We start from the raw sequence: 17,916 nt of genomic DNA on the forward strand, positions 1-17,916 counted from the left end.
ACCGGAGGAGGGGGTTATGAGAACCTCTAATTTACAGACCGTATATAAGAAGCCCAGATGATGCCTAGACTTGGAATTGGTGTCTGAAGTTGGAGCAGGGGCAGTCTTATGGGACTGAGCCCTTAACTGCTGGTATCTGATGCTAATTCCAGACATAGTGTCAGACCCAGCTGGGGTCCCAAGAGCTGGAGAATTGTTCAGTGTGAGACAAACTCCCCACATACTGGTCACAGAAGTGTTCAGTGTGAGTCTTGAGTAGAGGAGAGAAACTTTTCTTCTTATGCTGTCACTCCCCAAAGCTATAAGCTTGAGGATGCTCTCAGCATTTAAAAAGAGAAATCAGCCAAGTGTTAGGTAATGAAGATATATTAGCACCAAACTGCATCTCCCTCCTCGTCGGTAATGAAAGGGGCTGAAAGGAAATTGCAAAAACTGAAGCCACCTCACTATATATAGGCCCTTTGCAAACAGCATCTCTGTGATCCCACCTGTTTACAAAATGGAAAGACCATGGGCCTGGAGTAAAATATTAACCAGGTGCCAGCTCCAGCTCTGCCTTATGCCGATGACCTCGGGCAGCCCCTTGAATGCCCTTGAGCCTCAGGGTATCTGTCTGTAAAATGGTTCCTTCTACCATGACCGGTCACTGTGAAGTTCGAATAAGAAACAGATATAAAAGGACCTTGTAGACTCTATATAAAGTGCTATATAAACATAAGGGATTTTTAAGACAGATGGGAAGCACGGTCTACCAGTAAGGCAAACCGGAAGTGCTGAAAGGAACCTTGCATCTGGCTTGCCTGGTCGCTACTGACCGAGGCCTGAGCGGCTCTATAGGCTAAGAAAGAGGGATCCTGGGAAGTGTCACTTACGTTGGCTGAATTTTGGTGAACTCAGGGATTTCTTCTTTTTTCTTTCTGAAGAGGAACCAGTAGGTCAGGAGACCCACAATGAGTGAGAACAGAATCATGTCAGTCATGCTGAAGAGAGACACTTCCTCAGCCACTGTCTCAGCCCCAGTGGTAGTGTGGCTGGCATCTGTGTTGGAGTCCTCCATGTTGACACGAAACTGTTGGAAGATAAACGACAGAGATCAGCAGGGGCAGAAGGATTCATCTGGGGCCTGCTGGGGTCCCCTGAAAATTTGAGCCTGGGTCTCAGTCCCCCAGGGCTACAGCAACAGGCAGAGCACGGGGCGCAGGGCTGCTGGCTCTGCAAGACATGGGCCAGGACATAACTGCAGCCCTGGGCCAGGTCTCAAAGGGCAAATGGCCCTCTTGGTGTCAGCCCAGTCCAGGGTGTACCCTGGGTGCAGGCATGGCTGGAGCTGAGACAGGAGCCCCTGCAAACCAGAGAACAGAAGCCACACTCCCAGGACCACTGATGTCCTCCAGCCCCACAAGGACACGGTAGAAGGCTTGGTTTCACACGGGAGAGGGGCCACTTCATGGCAAACCCTCTCCCCACTGTATAGCAGGCCGAGGTTGCCCAAAGCTCTTCAGGACTGGCCCGTGCATGGCTCCTGGGAAGTAACTTCCAAGTCCTTGGAGTATGCTACTTGGTAAGTGTTTCTGTGCACCTGAGACCTCAGGGCACACAGATAATTTACGCCAACGATGTTATTTAGGTGAACACCTGGGGATCTGAATCATACCCTACCAGTGTGGCCCCCCAGGGTGCCGGAGACTGAAGTAGGTAAGCTTAGAGACGGAGACTCTACCAAGACTGATTCCCATTAAAATCCCTGGACACCAAGGCTCGTGTGAACTTCCCCGGCTGGCAGTGCTCGTGTGTGTTGCTGCACATGGTTGCTGTGAGAATGTTAAGCGCCATCTGTGACACTCTATGGCGAGAGGATAGCTGGAAGCTTGTCCCTGGTGTCTACTGGACTGCCCTGTGCAGCCTTTCCCTTTGCTGATTTTAGCCTATGTCCTTCTGTCGTTATAAACCCTAAGAGGGAGAAAAACAGCTTTTCTGAGTTGGGTGAGTCCTGGAGAATCACTGAACCAAAGAGTGGCCTTGGGGACCCCAACACACTGACCTAGTTAATTCCCCAGGAAGATGCTCGGTTGGTCCTTCCACTGTGGAAACTTGGCAGGGAAGTAGATCTGCTATCCACTTACCAAAAGTGAGCAATTCTGAAACCTCAGCAGGCCACTTCTACCACTTAACGAGGTGGGGCTCAATTCTGGAACCTGCATCATCTCGTTTTGCAATCACTGCTCTTACCAAGTGGGTGCTTTCACCACAACCACGGCCCCTGGGCTCGGTCAGGAACATGTCGGTCACATCTCAGTGACACAGGGATCTGAGATGGCTTCATGTATGACTTCCACTAGCTGTCACTGCCTCTGGGAAGCCACAGGACTGCCCCAACCAGCCAGTGCAGCCCAGCCCCCAAGGGCTCCGGTGTCAGCTCTGCCACCTACAGATGCTGGGGCCACTCAGGGAGGCCCTCATGCTGGGCGCTCTGCTTTCTCACTAACCTGAGCTGCTTTTCTAAAGGCTGAGTTCTGAGATAATCTCAACCTACCCTTTATGACATGTGATGGTAAAGGACAAATTTAACTCTAGTGCCCATAGACAGTACTGTTTATGTTTAAGTATTATAAACACAGTTTGTATTTATCCAGCATTATTCACGTCTTCCTCTCCAATCCTGTCAGTGCTGTCTGTCACGCCCACAAGCCTTCTGTTAACTCTCACAAACCATGAAGAGCGAGGGCCAGCTCTGCTGGATTCTGGAAGGGCCACCTTGCAGAATCATGACAGCAGAGGAAGCTGGAACTCTGGTCAGGGCTGGGGGCTGACGGGAAAGCCTGGTCAGCACCCTGCACATGGCAGCGGTCAGTGGATGGCAGCACCCCATCGCCCTGCCCTTCTCCCTTCAACTCAGGTTGTCCAGCCCCCTCACTTCCTGAGGGGGAAACTAATGGCCATGAAGCGCAATTACTGTTGACATCAGCGCAAGCTGACCACACAGCTCAGGAGAGAAAGCCATTCTCTGCAGGCATGCATGAGGGTGAGGGCAGGGGGCAGACACACAATCTCATTCTTTCTACAGCACCTGCTTCAAGCCCCAGGCCACTGAGACAGCCTCCTCCCTGCTGTTCTCCACACAGTGGCCAAAGGGATCCTGTTAACAGGTAAGTCAGATGTCACCTCCCTAATCCAAACCCTGCAACAGCTTCATGGCTTCACATCACACTTAGCAAAGTCTTCAGTGCTTACCTGGCTTATGAGCCCCATGTGATCTCACCCCTGGACCCTACTTCCACCTCATTTTCTGCTCTCCCTTCCTCACTCCTCACCAGTCACTCTGGCCCCCATGCTCCTCCTCAAGCCTTCAGGCTTGCGCCTGCCTCAGGGCCTTTGTCCGTGCTATGCTGGTGCCTGGACTCCCTTCCTCCAGCTGTGGCAGGGGTCTCTCCCTCACTTCATTCAGGTCTCCGCTCAGATGTCACCACCTTAGAGAGACTTTGCCTCAGGACAGTAGCTGTTCATTCTCCTCCCCTGCCCCGCACTGGTATGATGTGACATTATGTTACACTTTTTTCCCCACGGTCCATCTCGCCAGCTACACAAGAGCAGGTACTTCACTTTGCTCACAGCCTGGCAGACAATGAGCCCCAAATATTGACCTGTTGAATAAATGAACTTTGATTCCCAAGCAGCTGGGCTGGCACCACATGGCACACAGATTAGGGAGTGGTTTCTGAAAACACAAGACAGACACACGAGGATGACAGCCAGTGTGGCTGTGTTCTTTGCTCTGTCTCTACACCTGCACTTACTGCTTCTTTCAATACCTCAGGTCTGTGCGCCTGAGGTCAGAGCCAGCATACCACATGCTTCTGCCCCCGGCACAGGTGTGGCCCCCTGGAACGTGGCTGACCCCCTGCAGCAGGTGGGCAGGGCTTGGCCTTGAGGCCCCTTGCACAATGGACACCTCCTGCACCCAGACCTGGGGTCTCACAGGACCTGAGGATTCTCGGCAGCTCTGACTCTGAGGTGTGAGGCTTCAGACAGATAAGAGCTGCAGGGGAGCAGTGGGAGGCACCTGGCCATCATGTCATCTGAGGCCTCCATCTAACTCGGAAGCAGAGGCTCCAAGGGATAAGCAGCTTACCTCAGTGGCAAAACTAGAAAGGGCCCCATCTCCCAGAGGCCCTTCTATCCCCCACTAAGTTCAATCCCCCACTAAGTAGGAAGACTCACTGGAGACTCACCCCTCCCCTGCTCTGCTGTGAGCTGCAAAGGGAAGAATGCCAGCAGAGGTACCTCTGTCTGGCACGTGGTGGCAAGGAAGGACTGCCAGGCCAGCACAAAGGAAATCAGCCTGGGAGCACAAACCTTAACGCTATGATTCCTACACTAAGATGGCAGCAGCAAGCCTGTAGCTGAAGCCGTGAACAAATAGTTAAGCCATTATCATGATCTCATGTAAATGATTATTTTCCCACTGAAACACACACACTCATCTCTGCAGCCTGCATCTCGGCAGCCCTGCCCCAGCAGCTTTCCACATGCCTGAAATGCTCTTCTGAAAAGCACCTCTGGGTGCTTCCTAGCCAGTCTTCAGACCTCTGCTCAACTCTCACTTCCATGGGTCACTTTCCTGACACAGTGCTTGGTATGAAATCTAATGCTCAGTCACTACCATGGAATGAATGAATGAATGAATGGAGTCAATTAGCACACTATGGCGAATGTAAACTCTGCCTGAATCATAATGTGAAATGTACAGATTTAAAGGAAATTTGGGGCTGCTCATGTGTCCATGTGGCAATTCTCTAAGACAGAGGTTCCCAAACTTTCTCAGCTCATGCAGTCCCTGGTTTCTTGGTAAAATTTTCATGGTAATCCCTAGGCCCAAAGAAATATACCTAACAGTTTCCTTTATGAAGGAGTTAGGTCCAAAAGACCACAGAAAACCCAGCTTGGTAAAGACATTAAGTCATCAAAAGGTAATGTTGAGAGTGCAAACCACCCCCAGCTAGCACTTCACATGGAGTCCGACAGATGTGAGCTTTCTGTGTTGGGTAATCAGGCACCTGCAGAGTTAACTTGGCTGACTAAGGCACCTCAGCACAGCCCTGGAATGAGACTGATGACATGCGATCACTCTCCTGCTCTCCTGTGCCAAGTGAAATACTTTAATGAGAAAATTCTGGACGTCCTGCCTGATGAGTGTCTTCCACTGCAGGTGTGGCAAGGTAACAATCTGACAGTCTGTCTGAGGTCCTCACATGCGCTCCAAGGAGACTTTGGAGGCCTGTGCAAACTTTCTGCCCTGGAAGGGTCTTTAATTTGTATGCTGTTTCTTCTTTCTACATTAAGTGTAAAGGAGGAACACCAGATGGTGGTGCTCATGAGGCCAAATGCAACACTTGTCAGAAACAAACAAACAAGTGAAATGGACATGAGAAAATAGAGTAAATTCTTAACTAGACAGACTCTTGCCACAGCTCTGCCACCAGCTGGCTGGGACTCTGGGCAAACCTTTTAATGGCAGTAAGCTTCAATGCCCTCATCTGTAAAATCAGGCACAGAGAAAGAGGTACATCAAAACACCAACCAAGCAGGTCTTCCTCACTCCAAATACAGCAGATCTGATTTGATCTTTTATTACAAATTAGGTCTATGCATAAAGAGTTTTCATTTTCATTACAAATGTACATACAAGGGGACAGACAGACACTATTCCTCCTGAATTTCCACAGTTGGCCAGTTCCTGCAGATGTCATGGGCCAAGGGCAGCCATCTCCAGTCCAGGCACCGGTCAGCAGAGAGCCTAGCATGCTGCAGAGCAGGATGCATAAGTCATTGTCTGCCAGGCCAGGTGTACTGATAGCAACTTCTCAAGTTTCTAAAAGGGCAAACAAGGCAAGAACAGAAAGGCTCTTTCTCCATCCAACTGTTTATACCACCAGCATGTAAAATCATCCTCCAGGAAGTATTTGTGGCTTTGCATTTACTGTACACAATCTCTAGTCAGTAAACAAGATTGACCAACCAACCTGGCACTGACATCAGGGTGAGTGGGTCCTGAAACAGCAACAAGAAGGAAGGAAGCCAGCAAGTAACTTAGTTGGCCCCTTCAGCATGCAAGTCACCCAGGGACAAAGAGCCAGGAGCCCAGAGGGGGTCTGACACCCAGCCCACAGTAGGTACAGGGTCTGCTCAGGTTCACAAACCTCTGCCACGGGAAAGCAGTTTCAAGATGAGGGAAAACCCTCAAGGAACCAGAGCCTGTTCTTGCCTAATCCCTCTTCCTCCAGACACTGAAAGATACTCAGGAGAAAGTACCTCCCCAAGACAGCCTGCTAAAAAGCTGTGCTCAAAAGAGCAATGGAACAGATTCTTCTTTATCTAGAATGTCCACAGGTTTTTCATCCAAACTTGAGCTGTGGCCCTTGTGGATTCTCTGGATTTATCCCATTTGGAGTTTGCTCAGCTTCCTGAATCTATAGGTTTGAGAACTTCTCAGCCATTATTTCTTCAAAAACATTTTCAACTCCACCCTCGTTCCACTTTCTGCTCTCCTGGGACTATGATGACATAAGTATGTTTTGTTATTGGTCCCAAAAGTCCCTGCAGCTCTGTTCATTTTTCTCACTTTAGTATCTTCTCTGTTTTCAGACTGGGTAATTTCTACTTTTCTATCTTCAAGTTCACTTATGGTATTTCCTGTTTCTCTCTTCTGCTGTAGAGCCATCCACTGAGTTTTTTATTTTTGCTATTATATTTTCAGTTCTAAGATGTCTGTTTGGCTCTTCTTTACATCATATATCATTCCAACATCTGTCATTTTGATCTTGCCATCTGTTATGTTTTCTCATTCAAGTTAAAATCTTCCTGGTGAGTGAGTGGTTGTATCCTGAACATTTGGGTATCATAACACTGAATCTTATTTAAATCCTCTCTTTTTATCAGCCCTACTCTGCCATGATGCTGGTGGGGGAATGGAGGGCACAAACTCACTGCTGTCATTCGAAGGCATATCCCAACAGCTGCAAAGCCACAGGGAGGCCAGGCACAGGGAAAATAGAGCTCTGAGGAAGAAGTAAAGATGCTCTGAAACAGTCAAAGAAGGGGCACCCAGGGGCCCACATCTGTGCTGGGTTGTGAAAAATGATCAGGGTCCACCAGTCAGATAAGGGAGATAAAAGAAGATCCAAACAGTCGAAGCATGTACCAAGGCCTAAACCACTAAAGAGCAGTACCTACGGAACTTGGTGCGACTCAAGAGTAGGATGACAGGATGCATTTACACATCTGCGGGCTTGCTTCTGTCAGCCTCCCTGGGGCTTCAGGCACCTGACCTGAACTCCCAGAGGGATCACCCATCAGCAGTCATGGAGCCTAGACCAAGGCCTCCTAGATTAAGAAGTGCAGTCCCACGTGCCACAGCAGATGCCCAAATGCCCCCAGCTGATGACCTCTACTCCCACATAACAGGGCATAAGGGTGTGATCTGGAGACACATGACCAGTATTGTGTCTGATGCAATGATGTGAAAGAGGAAGGTGGCCCAGAAAACTGAATTGGTGAAAGCATGACTTGGCGAGAAGCAGGCCGCAGAGCCAGCATCACTCAGCACAAACTGAGCTGACAAAGCCCCACTGCGGCTGTGTCCACGGGAATTGCATGCAGCTGGTTGTGCAGAGCTGCAGGCTTGCTTCTGTCAGCCTCCCTGGGGCTTTAGGCACCTGACCTGAACTCCTAGAAGCTGAACCCACAGCTTCCGTACACCCTTGGCACCGTTCTCCAGGGCATTCTGTGGGTATACTTAATAACATTATTAAAAGTTAGCACAGGACACTTTATCTGCACAAGGTACTTCACAGGAGTTCTGAGATAACAGAAAAAATATATATTTATCTCTGCCCCTGGTCCCTGGCACAGGGCTCCTAAAACCCTGGTAAATTCCTAAGTGAGCACCAGGAGCATCTTTTATTCTAATGTGAACTGTGAGTGGGCTCTTAAATGGCTCCTGGATGGGGACTGGTCACCAGAAAGGCCCAGGCATGATTAGTAGCTTAGAGCTTTGAGCCCCATCCCATCCTTTAAAGAAGGGAGAGGGGCTGGAAACAGAGTCAACAGTTGATCATGCCTATGCAAGAAAGCCTCCATAAATTCCCAATTGTAGGGGGTTCAAAGAGCTTCCAGGTTGGTGAACACATCCATATACTAGGAGGGTGATGCACCCCAACTGCAGGGGAACAGAAACTCCCACACTTGGGACCCTCCCAGACCTCGCCCTATGTATCTCCTCTTCAACTGGCTATTCATCTTTACCCTTTATTATCTCCTTTAATGAACTGTAAATGCAAGTAACTATTTTCCTGAGTTGTGTGAGCAGCTCTAGCCAGTTAATCAAACTGGAGAAGGCAGCTGTGAGAACCTTATAGCCCATGGGTCAGAAGCACAGGTGACAATCAGGATTGGCATCTGAAGTGGGGGGCAGGGAGGCACAGTCTTGTGGGGTTGAGCCCTCAACCTGTGGGATCAGATGCTAACTCCAAGTAGACAGTGTCAGAATTGACTTAAACTGTAGGACACCCAGCTGGTATCACAGAACTGCCTGGTCGGGGAACTACTTCCACATTTGGGGTCAGAACTGTTACGAGTGCAGTGGCAGTGAGGGTAAAGGAGAGACACAGGGGGAGAGACTGGGTTTTTCTAACACAAGTTCATACTGGTTCATCCTCCTGATGACCCGTTTGTCTCAACTAATTTTTAATACAATAAGGAAAAGAGAAAGAGAAAGCCGGAAGACTTGCCTAAGCTTACTCAAGTGCTGGGCAGAGCACCTCTGAAGTCAGCTTCTGCCTCTAGTGCCTTGTCAGGAATGAAGGGTGACAGTCTGGTGAGAAGCCCAGAGAGTAATCAAAGCCCCCTGACCCTGGAGGCAGGCAGGGCATTTCAGTTCACGGACCACGATGCTCTCTCCGTTTCAAGGAAATGGGAAAGGGATAGGCCAATGCCAATGCGGCCTCCCAAAGACAAATGGGCACTAAGGGTTCATTGAGAGAGCTCTGGATGGGCTCCACACTTAGCATCAAAGACAAACTGGAACACAAAGAGACCCCAGGAAAAGCGGTCCCCACATGTCCCTTGAGAAGCAGGAAAGGAACTGGAGATATTTGTCCCACAGAAACAAAGAGCCAGAGACAGCTGATCCCATCTTCACGTGGTCAGAAAGTAGAGGAGGGGGAGGCCCCTGAGGGCAGAAGTGGGGCCTGGTGATGGCAGACAGAAATTACACACTATCCAAGAAGAACTTTCTGATAAAGGTGGCTGACAGGAGAATGAGCTGCTGTGAGACATGGCCCCCCATCAAAGGCGAAGTGTCAATAGAAGGTTGGGTAATCTGGGTTTAATGACAGTGAGAGTGCCCCCTGCCCCAGGAGCCTGGGACACAGACCAACCAAATTATTGTTCATTAATTGAACTGGCTGGTGACAAGGCCAGGGGGCATCCCCAAGTCTCACCTGAGTTAGTATTTAAATACTGGTTTCTGGATCTCTTTCACTGACCCCACTGAAACACACACGCGCAGTTCCAGTTCATGTTAAATGAGTGCTATAGAAAGCACGGGCAGACAACCACACGCTGACACGTGACCCTGCAGCACAGCCGAAGGACTCGAGAAAGAGGGAGGCTCAGGACAGACCTCTAAAAAGGCAGGGAGGGGGCAATACTGAGTCTTTCAATTAAACTGGTCCTAAGAACAGTGTGCTTCACACGGAGCCCAGCTTTCAGCTTTGAGGAGTTTCTTCCAGGGAAAAGAGCCTCCTGGCTTCCCAAGCACATCATTACCATATCTGCTTTACGTCTTTTCAAACCCAGCTCAGTCTGCACAGTTCCAAGATGCTGCTCCCTGACTTTCACTGCTTTCTGGCTCCAAGAGTGTAGCTTGGGAGGGTACAGGGTATCTGTACACCCTGCAGAGAGGAAAAGGAATGCCAGGGTCTTGGCCTATTGCCCAGGCACCTCAACAGCCAGGGACAACAGCCTCCAGCAACAAGGGACATACCACCTCCCAGCCCAGGAGCACCCTGCTAAAAGCTCTATGGTGGAGGGGAAAGAGGCCAGAAACTGGCTGCCCACACAGCTGTTTTCTCTGTAGAATTTTCCTTCATTTTTCCATCCATAAATATATCACATACATGCATATACATGTGCTTATACAAAAAGCAGATAAAAATGTATTCTGCTTTGTAAACCATTTTTCCACATCACTAGAGGATCCTTTATAATGGTATTTTCCTTGGCTGCCCAAAAGTCCGCTGATTGGACTCACCATTACATACTTAATTCCCTATTCTTCATTTACTAAAATAGGTTTAATTACATAAATATACATGGGCACGAGGGAGAAAAGATGAGAAAAACATGGCCCTACAATTTGGTCAAGTAAATACAGAAAACACTGCAGTCAAATGTAAGAAATGCTATAAAATCAATGTTTACAAAGTGCTGTGGGGACGTGGAGAAATAAGTGAGTGACCTGTCCTTGGAAAATGGGGGGATACTCACAAATGGCTATTTTCACAGTTATTTCCAATTTCTCATTTTGCTGAGTAACAGTAGCATGGGTACCCACTACAAGCAGGCACTGGGCCTGGCACTTTTCATGTCTCAGCCACTCTACATTGAAGTTACTATTGCCTCCCCCTAAATGATGACATGAGAGCTCCGATGTGTTTAAAAGGTTTGCCTGAGGTCACACAGCTGGTAAGGGGCAGAGTCTGAATTAAAATGTGTGTCAGTTTCTGTGGTCCTCTCTGATTTCCTACCTAAATAATATTAAGAAAAGCATCTGTAAACAGAAAGTTTTGCTCTTTTAAGAAAAATTAATCCTCAGTTAGATTTGAAGTTTTGTAATACTTGATACATACATTACTTTCAAATAGGACCAACTTCTAGTTAGGCTGATCAGGAAAAAAATTAAAGCAGAAAATATACCAATATGGGGAATGAAAAAAAAAGATGTCACTGGAATCCACGGACGTTAAAAGGAAAACATGAAATTATGAACCAGTGCACGAAGATATTTGATAACAGACGAAATGGACACATTTCTTAACAGACACAAACCACCAGAGCTCTCTAAGAGTTCAAATCAGTAGTTAAGGCCTTCACTAAAAGTGAACTCTAGGAGCAGAGAGCATCAGTGGAGATTCTATCAGACATTTAAGGAAGAAATTATACAAATTCCATACAAACTCTCTCAGAAAATAGAAAAGAAGACTTCCCAACTGATTTTTAAAAAAATTTTTATTAAGGTATTATTGATATACACTCTTATTTCCCAACCGATTTTATGAAGTCTGTTACTCTGATACCTAAACCAAACAAAGACAGCACAAAAAAAGACTATACACCAACATGGCTCCTGAACACAGATGCAAAACCTTCTAAAATATTAGCAAGTTGGATCCAGAAATCTATAAAGGGATACTATATCAATCAAATGGAGTTTACTCCAGAAATACAAGGTTGGTTTCACTTTCAAACATGAATGTGATTCACTCTATTAACAGGCTTGAAAAAACCCAGAAGATTATCTCAATAGATGGAATATTAGCACCTGACGAAATCCAACATCTATTCATGATGAAAACACTCAGCAGAGTAGGGAGAATAAGGAACGTCTTCAACCTGATAAGGAGTCATGGAGATGTTATTGTTATAATAGTACCCACTGCACTGGGTTATTTGAGAATTGAGTAAGCTGACCTTGCAAAGGGCTTAGAGCAGTGCCTAGCACAGAGCATGTGCTGTAATAAATGGAGCTACTATTAGCAATTGTGAATAAGAAGTATACAATTCAAGTATTAAGTACCTGTAGCTATGAAAACGAATGAACTACTGCTACATGCAAAACCAAGAACAAATCTCACAGACATAATGTTGAATGGGAGAGGCCAAATATAGAGGAGCACCAGCCAACTGTAGTTAAACTTTAAGAACAGACAAAAGTAATCTACATTACATTGTGCAATATCTTGATCTGGAGTGGTAGTTACAGGAGAGTTTATCTCTGTAAAAATCCATCAAGCTAGGTGGAGAAAGACAAGTACCAAATGATTTCACTCATATGTGGAGTATAAGAACCAAAGAAAAAAACTGAAGGAACAAAACAGCAGCAGAATCACAGAACCCAAGAATGGACTAACAGTTACCAAAGGGAAAGGGACTGGGGAGGATGGGTGGGAAAGGAGGGAGAAGTGGGTGAAAAGAAAGGGGGCATTATGATTAGCATGTATAATGTGGGGGGAGGCACGGAGAGGGATGTGCAACAGAGAAGACAAGTAGTGACTCTACAGCATCTTACTACACTGATGGACAGTGACTGTAATGGGGTTTGTGGGGGGTACCTGGTGAAGGGGGGAACCTAGTAAACATAATGTTCCTCATGTAATTGTAGATTAATGATACAAAAAAAAATCCATCAAGCTGTACATTGAAGATCTGTGTACTGTTTCTTTTTACTGTATGTAAATGACACTGCAAAATAAGTGTCCACAATATGACAACATATATGCTATGGCCCCAGTGATATAAACATATTTATGATGTACATACATAAGATGATACATGAAAAGATCATCATCACAGAAATATCTCAGGAGTGAGATTATAATTTTTTCTCATTTTCTTTTTAATGTATTATTTGCTTTTTTTAAAAAAAATAATGAGTGTGTGTTATTTGCTTTATCAGGAAAATATTTCAATGCTGTTTACTCATGAAAAAAAAAAACAAAAAACCCAGGCCTGTGGGTCTACACAGCTCACTGGGCCCTGTGACATGTTCACTGCAGCACTGCTTGTTAACAGCCCCCAAGTCAGGGGCTTACGTTTTCAATTCTGAACAGCATAATACCATGCAGCAGTTAAAAAATAATTAGGTGGAACTAGAGTACTGTCATTGAAAGATTGCCAAAACATACTAAATAAAAAGAAAGTTATATTCTCTTTATGAAACCATTAACAAAATAGAAGAAAAATAATGTATACTCACCCAAAAAAGGATCCATAGTCATTTCCTCTAAAGAATTTCTAGAATATGACTGGGTAAGGGGTTTCTAGAGGGCTCTTTGCTTTGTCTGGTCTGCCCTTTTCTAATGAGATGGCTGGTATTCATGTGTTACTTCCAAAATTAAAAATGAATACAAGAGACCTGGATTTCTTACTGTTGCGGAAAGGGGTTATAAATATGGAAAGAGAGAAAGGGGAATGAAAGCCTCGGTGCAGGACTGCAACTGGAGGTTCAGTATGCACAGTGCTTCTTACCATATGGAGACGGACACAGAAACGTGCATGCATTTGTGTGTAGTTCCTAGTTTGTCTGCTGAGAGGGCCTATAAGTAGTGATATCCCAGGAACAAGGAACCACCTAGAACCTAGATCTTGGTTTCTATCCACCATTCTCCATCAAAAGGAAACAGGGCTCCTTGGGACATGGCTGACTCTTTTACCAGGGCAGGAGACAAGTAGTGAATGAACCTGGATTACTTTGCTGTGCCAAAGCGTAGGGCAGGGTTCAAAGAATAATGGGGACACATTCAAAGTTTATGTAAGTCTACTGGGAGGGGTTCCCACTGGCCAAATCTGGGACAATTTGAGCACCCACATAAATATCATTAGTGACAGATTAAAACCCATAGTATAAAATAATAGCACATGAGTCAATACTGATATAGATACATAAATGAATGAATACATGGGCGAGAAGGGCAAGTTCTTCATCCCAGTAGAATGCCAACTAATAAATGTAGAAGGGAAAAGAAAACCACCCACTGGCAACCACCATAGTAATAAGTGTTTCACACAAGAATTGTGAATGCTAAACCTTGTGGGTGAAAGTTTGATAACAAGCTTATTGATTAGATAACAGTACTTGAAAAACTTGAACTTTACCATGGTGACCCTGGCTGATACTGTGATAACAAAGTGATCGAAGGTAAAACTGCTCCAATACTAGGACGAAGTGCCATCACCTGCCACCTGATATGGTGCTCTAAGGTCACAACCCAATTTCTATGATATTCTGCCCAAACACACAATTCAAATCTTACCAGAAGGAGACACGAGACAAATCCACGCTGAGAGACATACTACAAAGAAATGGCCTGGGCCTGAAAAATGTCAAGGTCATGAGAGATGAAGGAAGACTGAAGGACTGCTCCAGGTCAAGGGAAGCTAGAGTCATGACAGTTAAAGGAAATCTTGGACCAGGGAAGAAAAATAAAGATTTTTATTTTGATATACATTAGTGGCAAAATCTGAATGATCTCTACATTTAGATGATACAGTTTATCTGTTAATCTACAATGTTGATGCATATGGTTATGTAAGAAAATATACTTAAATTTTAGAAAATAAACAATGAAGGACTTAGTGGTAAATGAGCATCATATCTGTAACTTATTCTTTAGTAGGGCAGGAAAAAATGTTAAATATATATAGTAAAAGGAGAGAAAGACAAAATGATAAACATGGTAAAATGTTACTATTTGGGGAATCTAAGCGAAGAATACTGAAGAATTCTTTGCACTTTTTGCAACTTTTCTGTATATCTGGAACTATTTCAAATAAAAAGTTAAAGATATAAATGATATTAAAATATGCCAAATTTAAGAACATAAAGTTAACACATAACTCAAATACCTTCTTTTTGTTTTTGTTCTACCCATTTTTTATGTATTATAAAACATACTTGTTTTTAACATTATGGGTTTTATACTACCTATACTTTTGTCCAGCTTTTTTCATTTATTATTGTACAATAATTAATTCCAAAATGTTACCTCAGCCCGTGACCATAGAGTCCTTTACTGAATCATTTTCACTATTATGAGCATGATGACTGTTACCTTTTCAAGATACATCTCTGTGCACCTCTATTTCCTCAAAACAGTTTCTGAATATAGCTTAGAAATATTTCTGAATCAAAGAGAATAAATATTAAGGTTCTTTACTTATTGTCAAATTAGTTTCCAAAAAGTAATTTATTTTCATCATTTCTCTGCAGCTTTCCCCCTGCAAGATGTCCTGCTAACCTGGAGAGAAGGAGTGACTCTACAAAGCCCTTTCAAAAAAAACAACCTAAATACAAGAGTCTGGAAGTACCTGAGAGAAACTGTGACACCTGTGGCCCAGCAGGGTGAGCAGAGAGAGGATGCCAGTTCCAGAACTGTCCAATTCTGCCTTTTGGGAAACCTCAACCATCAGAGGACTTGCCCAGAGGTTTAGCTTAGGCTGAGCTGGAACCTTCACCCCACCCGCCCACTGCCAGCTCAACCACTGCCCCCTGGCCAACAGGGGCAAGTTGAGGTCGACGGTATTGGCACTGAGCCATTCTTGATTAGCTCATCTTGACTTCCAACAGGAAAGCCTTAAGTCAAGTCCAAGTCAGCTCACTTTACAGCTGATGTAATTACATGGCCCTCTAACTAAAGGGGCAGAGGGTGGGGACTGGACAAAGTCCCCAGAAATACTGTGAGGGAGACAGATGACAATGCCTGGCAAAGGACAGGAGCAGAAGAGTGCCCAGGTCTGAAATCAAGTCACTCTGAAAGATGTGGCTGCAGCTTGTTTGACCTTTAAGAACACAGATTGGGACTCAGAACTCCTGCCAAACCCTTGTGCCTCTCTGTCCCAATCTTTCTACCATCAGTAGACAAGTTTAGCTCAATCTTTGCAAATTTCCACTAGCTGAATGGAAAAATGAGCACCTCTAAAGTCATCTGCGTAGACTGTACTTGTTCAAACCATTAAAGAAGAAAAAAAAAAGAACAAAAACCTTACTCAGCTTTTGTTTATTCCTTCACCAAGACAGTATTACATCACAGTTTCAAATAACCCCATTTAAATATTCCTTAACAAAAAGGGTAACTACTTTTTCACCATCTGCTGACCCTGGAATTCCTAGGTTACCAAGGTCAATTTCCAAAAGTAATATCTGAACTTCCACTAAAATCGTGATTTATCTAACTAGAAGTAGTTTCACAGAGAATGGATCATAAGGTTGATGGGAGCAAAGCTGTGCCATTTTTTTCTTTGATTTCTCTCTAGTCCACTGGGTTACAAAACAGAATTAGGAGAAAAACAAGGGCAGAGGAACACAGAGAAAAGGGTGTGGGACTTGGCAGGGGTTCAAAGAACTAAGTTTGGGTACTGGCTTTATCACCGCCTTGGCAGATTACTTCTCTTTGCTGAGACTTAGCCAACAAGATCAGCTATTAATCTTTGTTTAGCTTTTGCACAAATGATGCTCCTTGAGACATTCTGTGAAGTTAGAAATACTGATGGTGATATTGAGGATGACTGTCAAAAGTAAAATTGCCTTGAGGAGAAAAACTCCACTCACATCAAGAGTGGCTCCTCCACACTCATCATGTATGCTCTATGCCCAGCACCATGCCAGCTGAACAAGCAAGGACAAAGCCAGGGAATATCCTCTGCCATTCTGGTGGAAAGATACCAGACACACAATTACTCCCTTGCTACAGATGGCCAGTGCCAATTCAAGGTTGGGTGAGGATGGCTGTGAGACAGGGTGCTAAGGGAGGGCTTCTTGATGGAAGGAGGCACAAAATGGCAAATGGCAAGTGGCAGGGAGGTTGGGGAAGAAAACACAGAGGGCCTGAAGGAAAAGTGGGGTCATAGCTTTAAAAAAACCAACTAGTTCACAATTGTTCTGCCACTGGTAGTTTAGGCAAATCTCAACTTCCCTCCACCACTTTTCCCATCTTAAATGGAGTATCATCCTCATCACTAACTCTGAAAGGCCTACTGGGAGAATCACATGGGTAAAACTGCACAGAACATGCAGTGGATGCTCAAAGAATGTTGGATCACTTCTCCCTCCCATTTGTATTCTTTGGGGACAGAAGCAGATTAAAAATAAGCAGTGTCACCTAGCACCCAGATTTTGGTTTCTAAATACCATGCTCCAATAAAAGGAACCAGGGCTTCTTGAAGAAACAGCTGGCTCCAGGGCTGGGACATGGAAAGCAAAAATGACAAGCCTGGAATATCCATGGTGCCCTAAATTTTAAAAATGCTCAAGAAAAGACAGGGCTATTGAAAGAACCAGGAGGCAACTTGAAGGACTGTCTATGAGCTAAAAATAGGATGATTTAAGCAACCAAATAAAATTATTGGATTGGGGAGGGAAATTCATCTCTCAGGTTATTTTTTTATTGCAGTAAAATTCACAAAACATAAAACTTGCTACTTTACCACTTTAAAGTGTACAGTGCAGTGGCACTAAGAATATTCCCAGTGTTGTGCAACCATCATCACTATCTAACTCCAGCAGTTTTTATCACCCCAACAGGAAACACTGTACCCACCAGCAGTCACTCCCCATGGCCCAGCCCCTGGCAATCACTAAACTACTTCGTGTCCCTGTGAGTCTGACTATTATGAACAGTTCATGTGATGGAATTATGCAATAAGCAGCACTTTGCAGCAGGCTTTTTTTACTTAGCAAAATGTGTTCAAGGCTCATCTATGTTGTAGCATGGATCAGTCCTCCATCCCTTTTCATGGCTGAATAATATTCCACGTATGTATCTACTACATTTTATTTATCCACTCATGAGGTGATAATTTGTTTTTTTCCCACTTTTGGACTGTTATAAATAATGCTGCTATATTCATATAAAAGCATCTGTTTGCCTACCTGTATTCAGTTCTCCTGAGTATAATGCCTCAAGTAGAATTGATGGGTTACACAATAATTCTGTGTAATGTATCAAGGAAATGCCAAACTGTGTTACCCAGCAGCAAATGTGCCACTTTACATCCCCATCAGCAATGTAACAGGGTTCCAATTCTCCACATTCTCACCAACATTTGTTACTTTCTGCTTTTTTTTTGTTTTAAACAGCCATC

The 17,916-nt window shown here is 44.9% G+C and overlaps 1 protein-coding gene across 1 annotated transcript in view; it reads right to left on the reverse strand.

The window, feature by feature from the left end:
* Positions 1-17,916, reverse strand: part of POR (cytochrome p450 oxidoreductase) — a 63,811-nt gene that overhangs the window by 30,426 nt on the left and 15,469 nt on the right. Inside the window, exon 2 of the mRNA XM_017654521.3 lies at positions 873-1,069. Within this exon, the coding sequence (XP_017510010.2) occupies positions 873-1,057 (185 nt within the window). The 5' untranslated portion in view covers positions 1,058-1,069. The remainder of the gene's footprint in view (positions 1-872; positions 1,070-17,916) is intronic.

The sequence above is a fragment of the Manis javanica genome, chromosome 10 (assembly GCF_040802235.1).
Source record: "Manis javanica isolate MJ-LG chromosome 10, MJ_LKY, whole genome shotgun sequence".
Classification (NCBI taxonomy): Eukaryota; Metazoa; Chordata; class Mammalia; order Pholidota; family Manidae; genus Manis; species Manis javanica.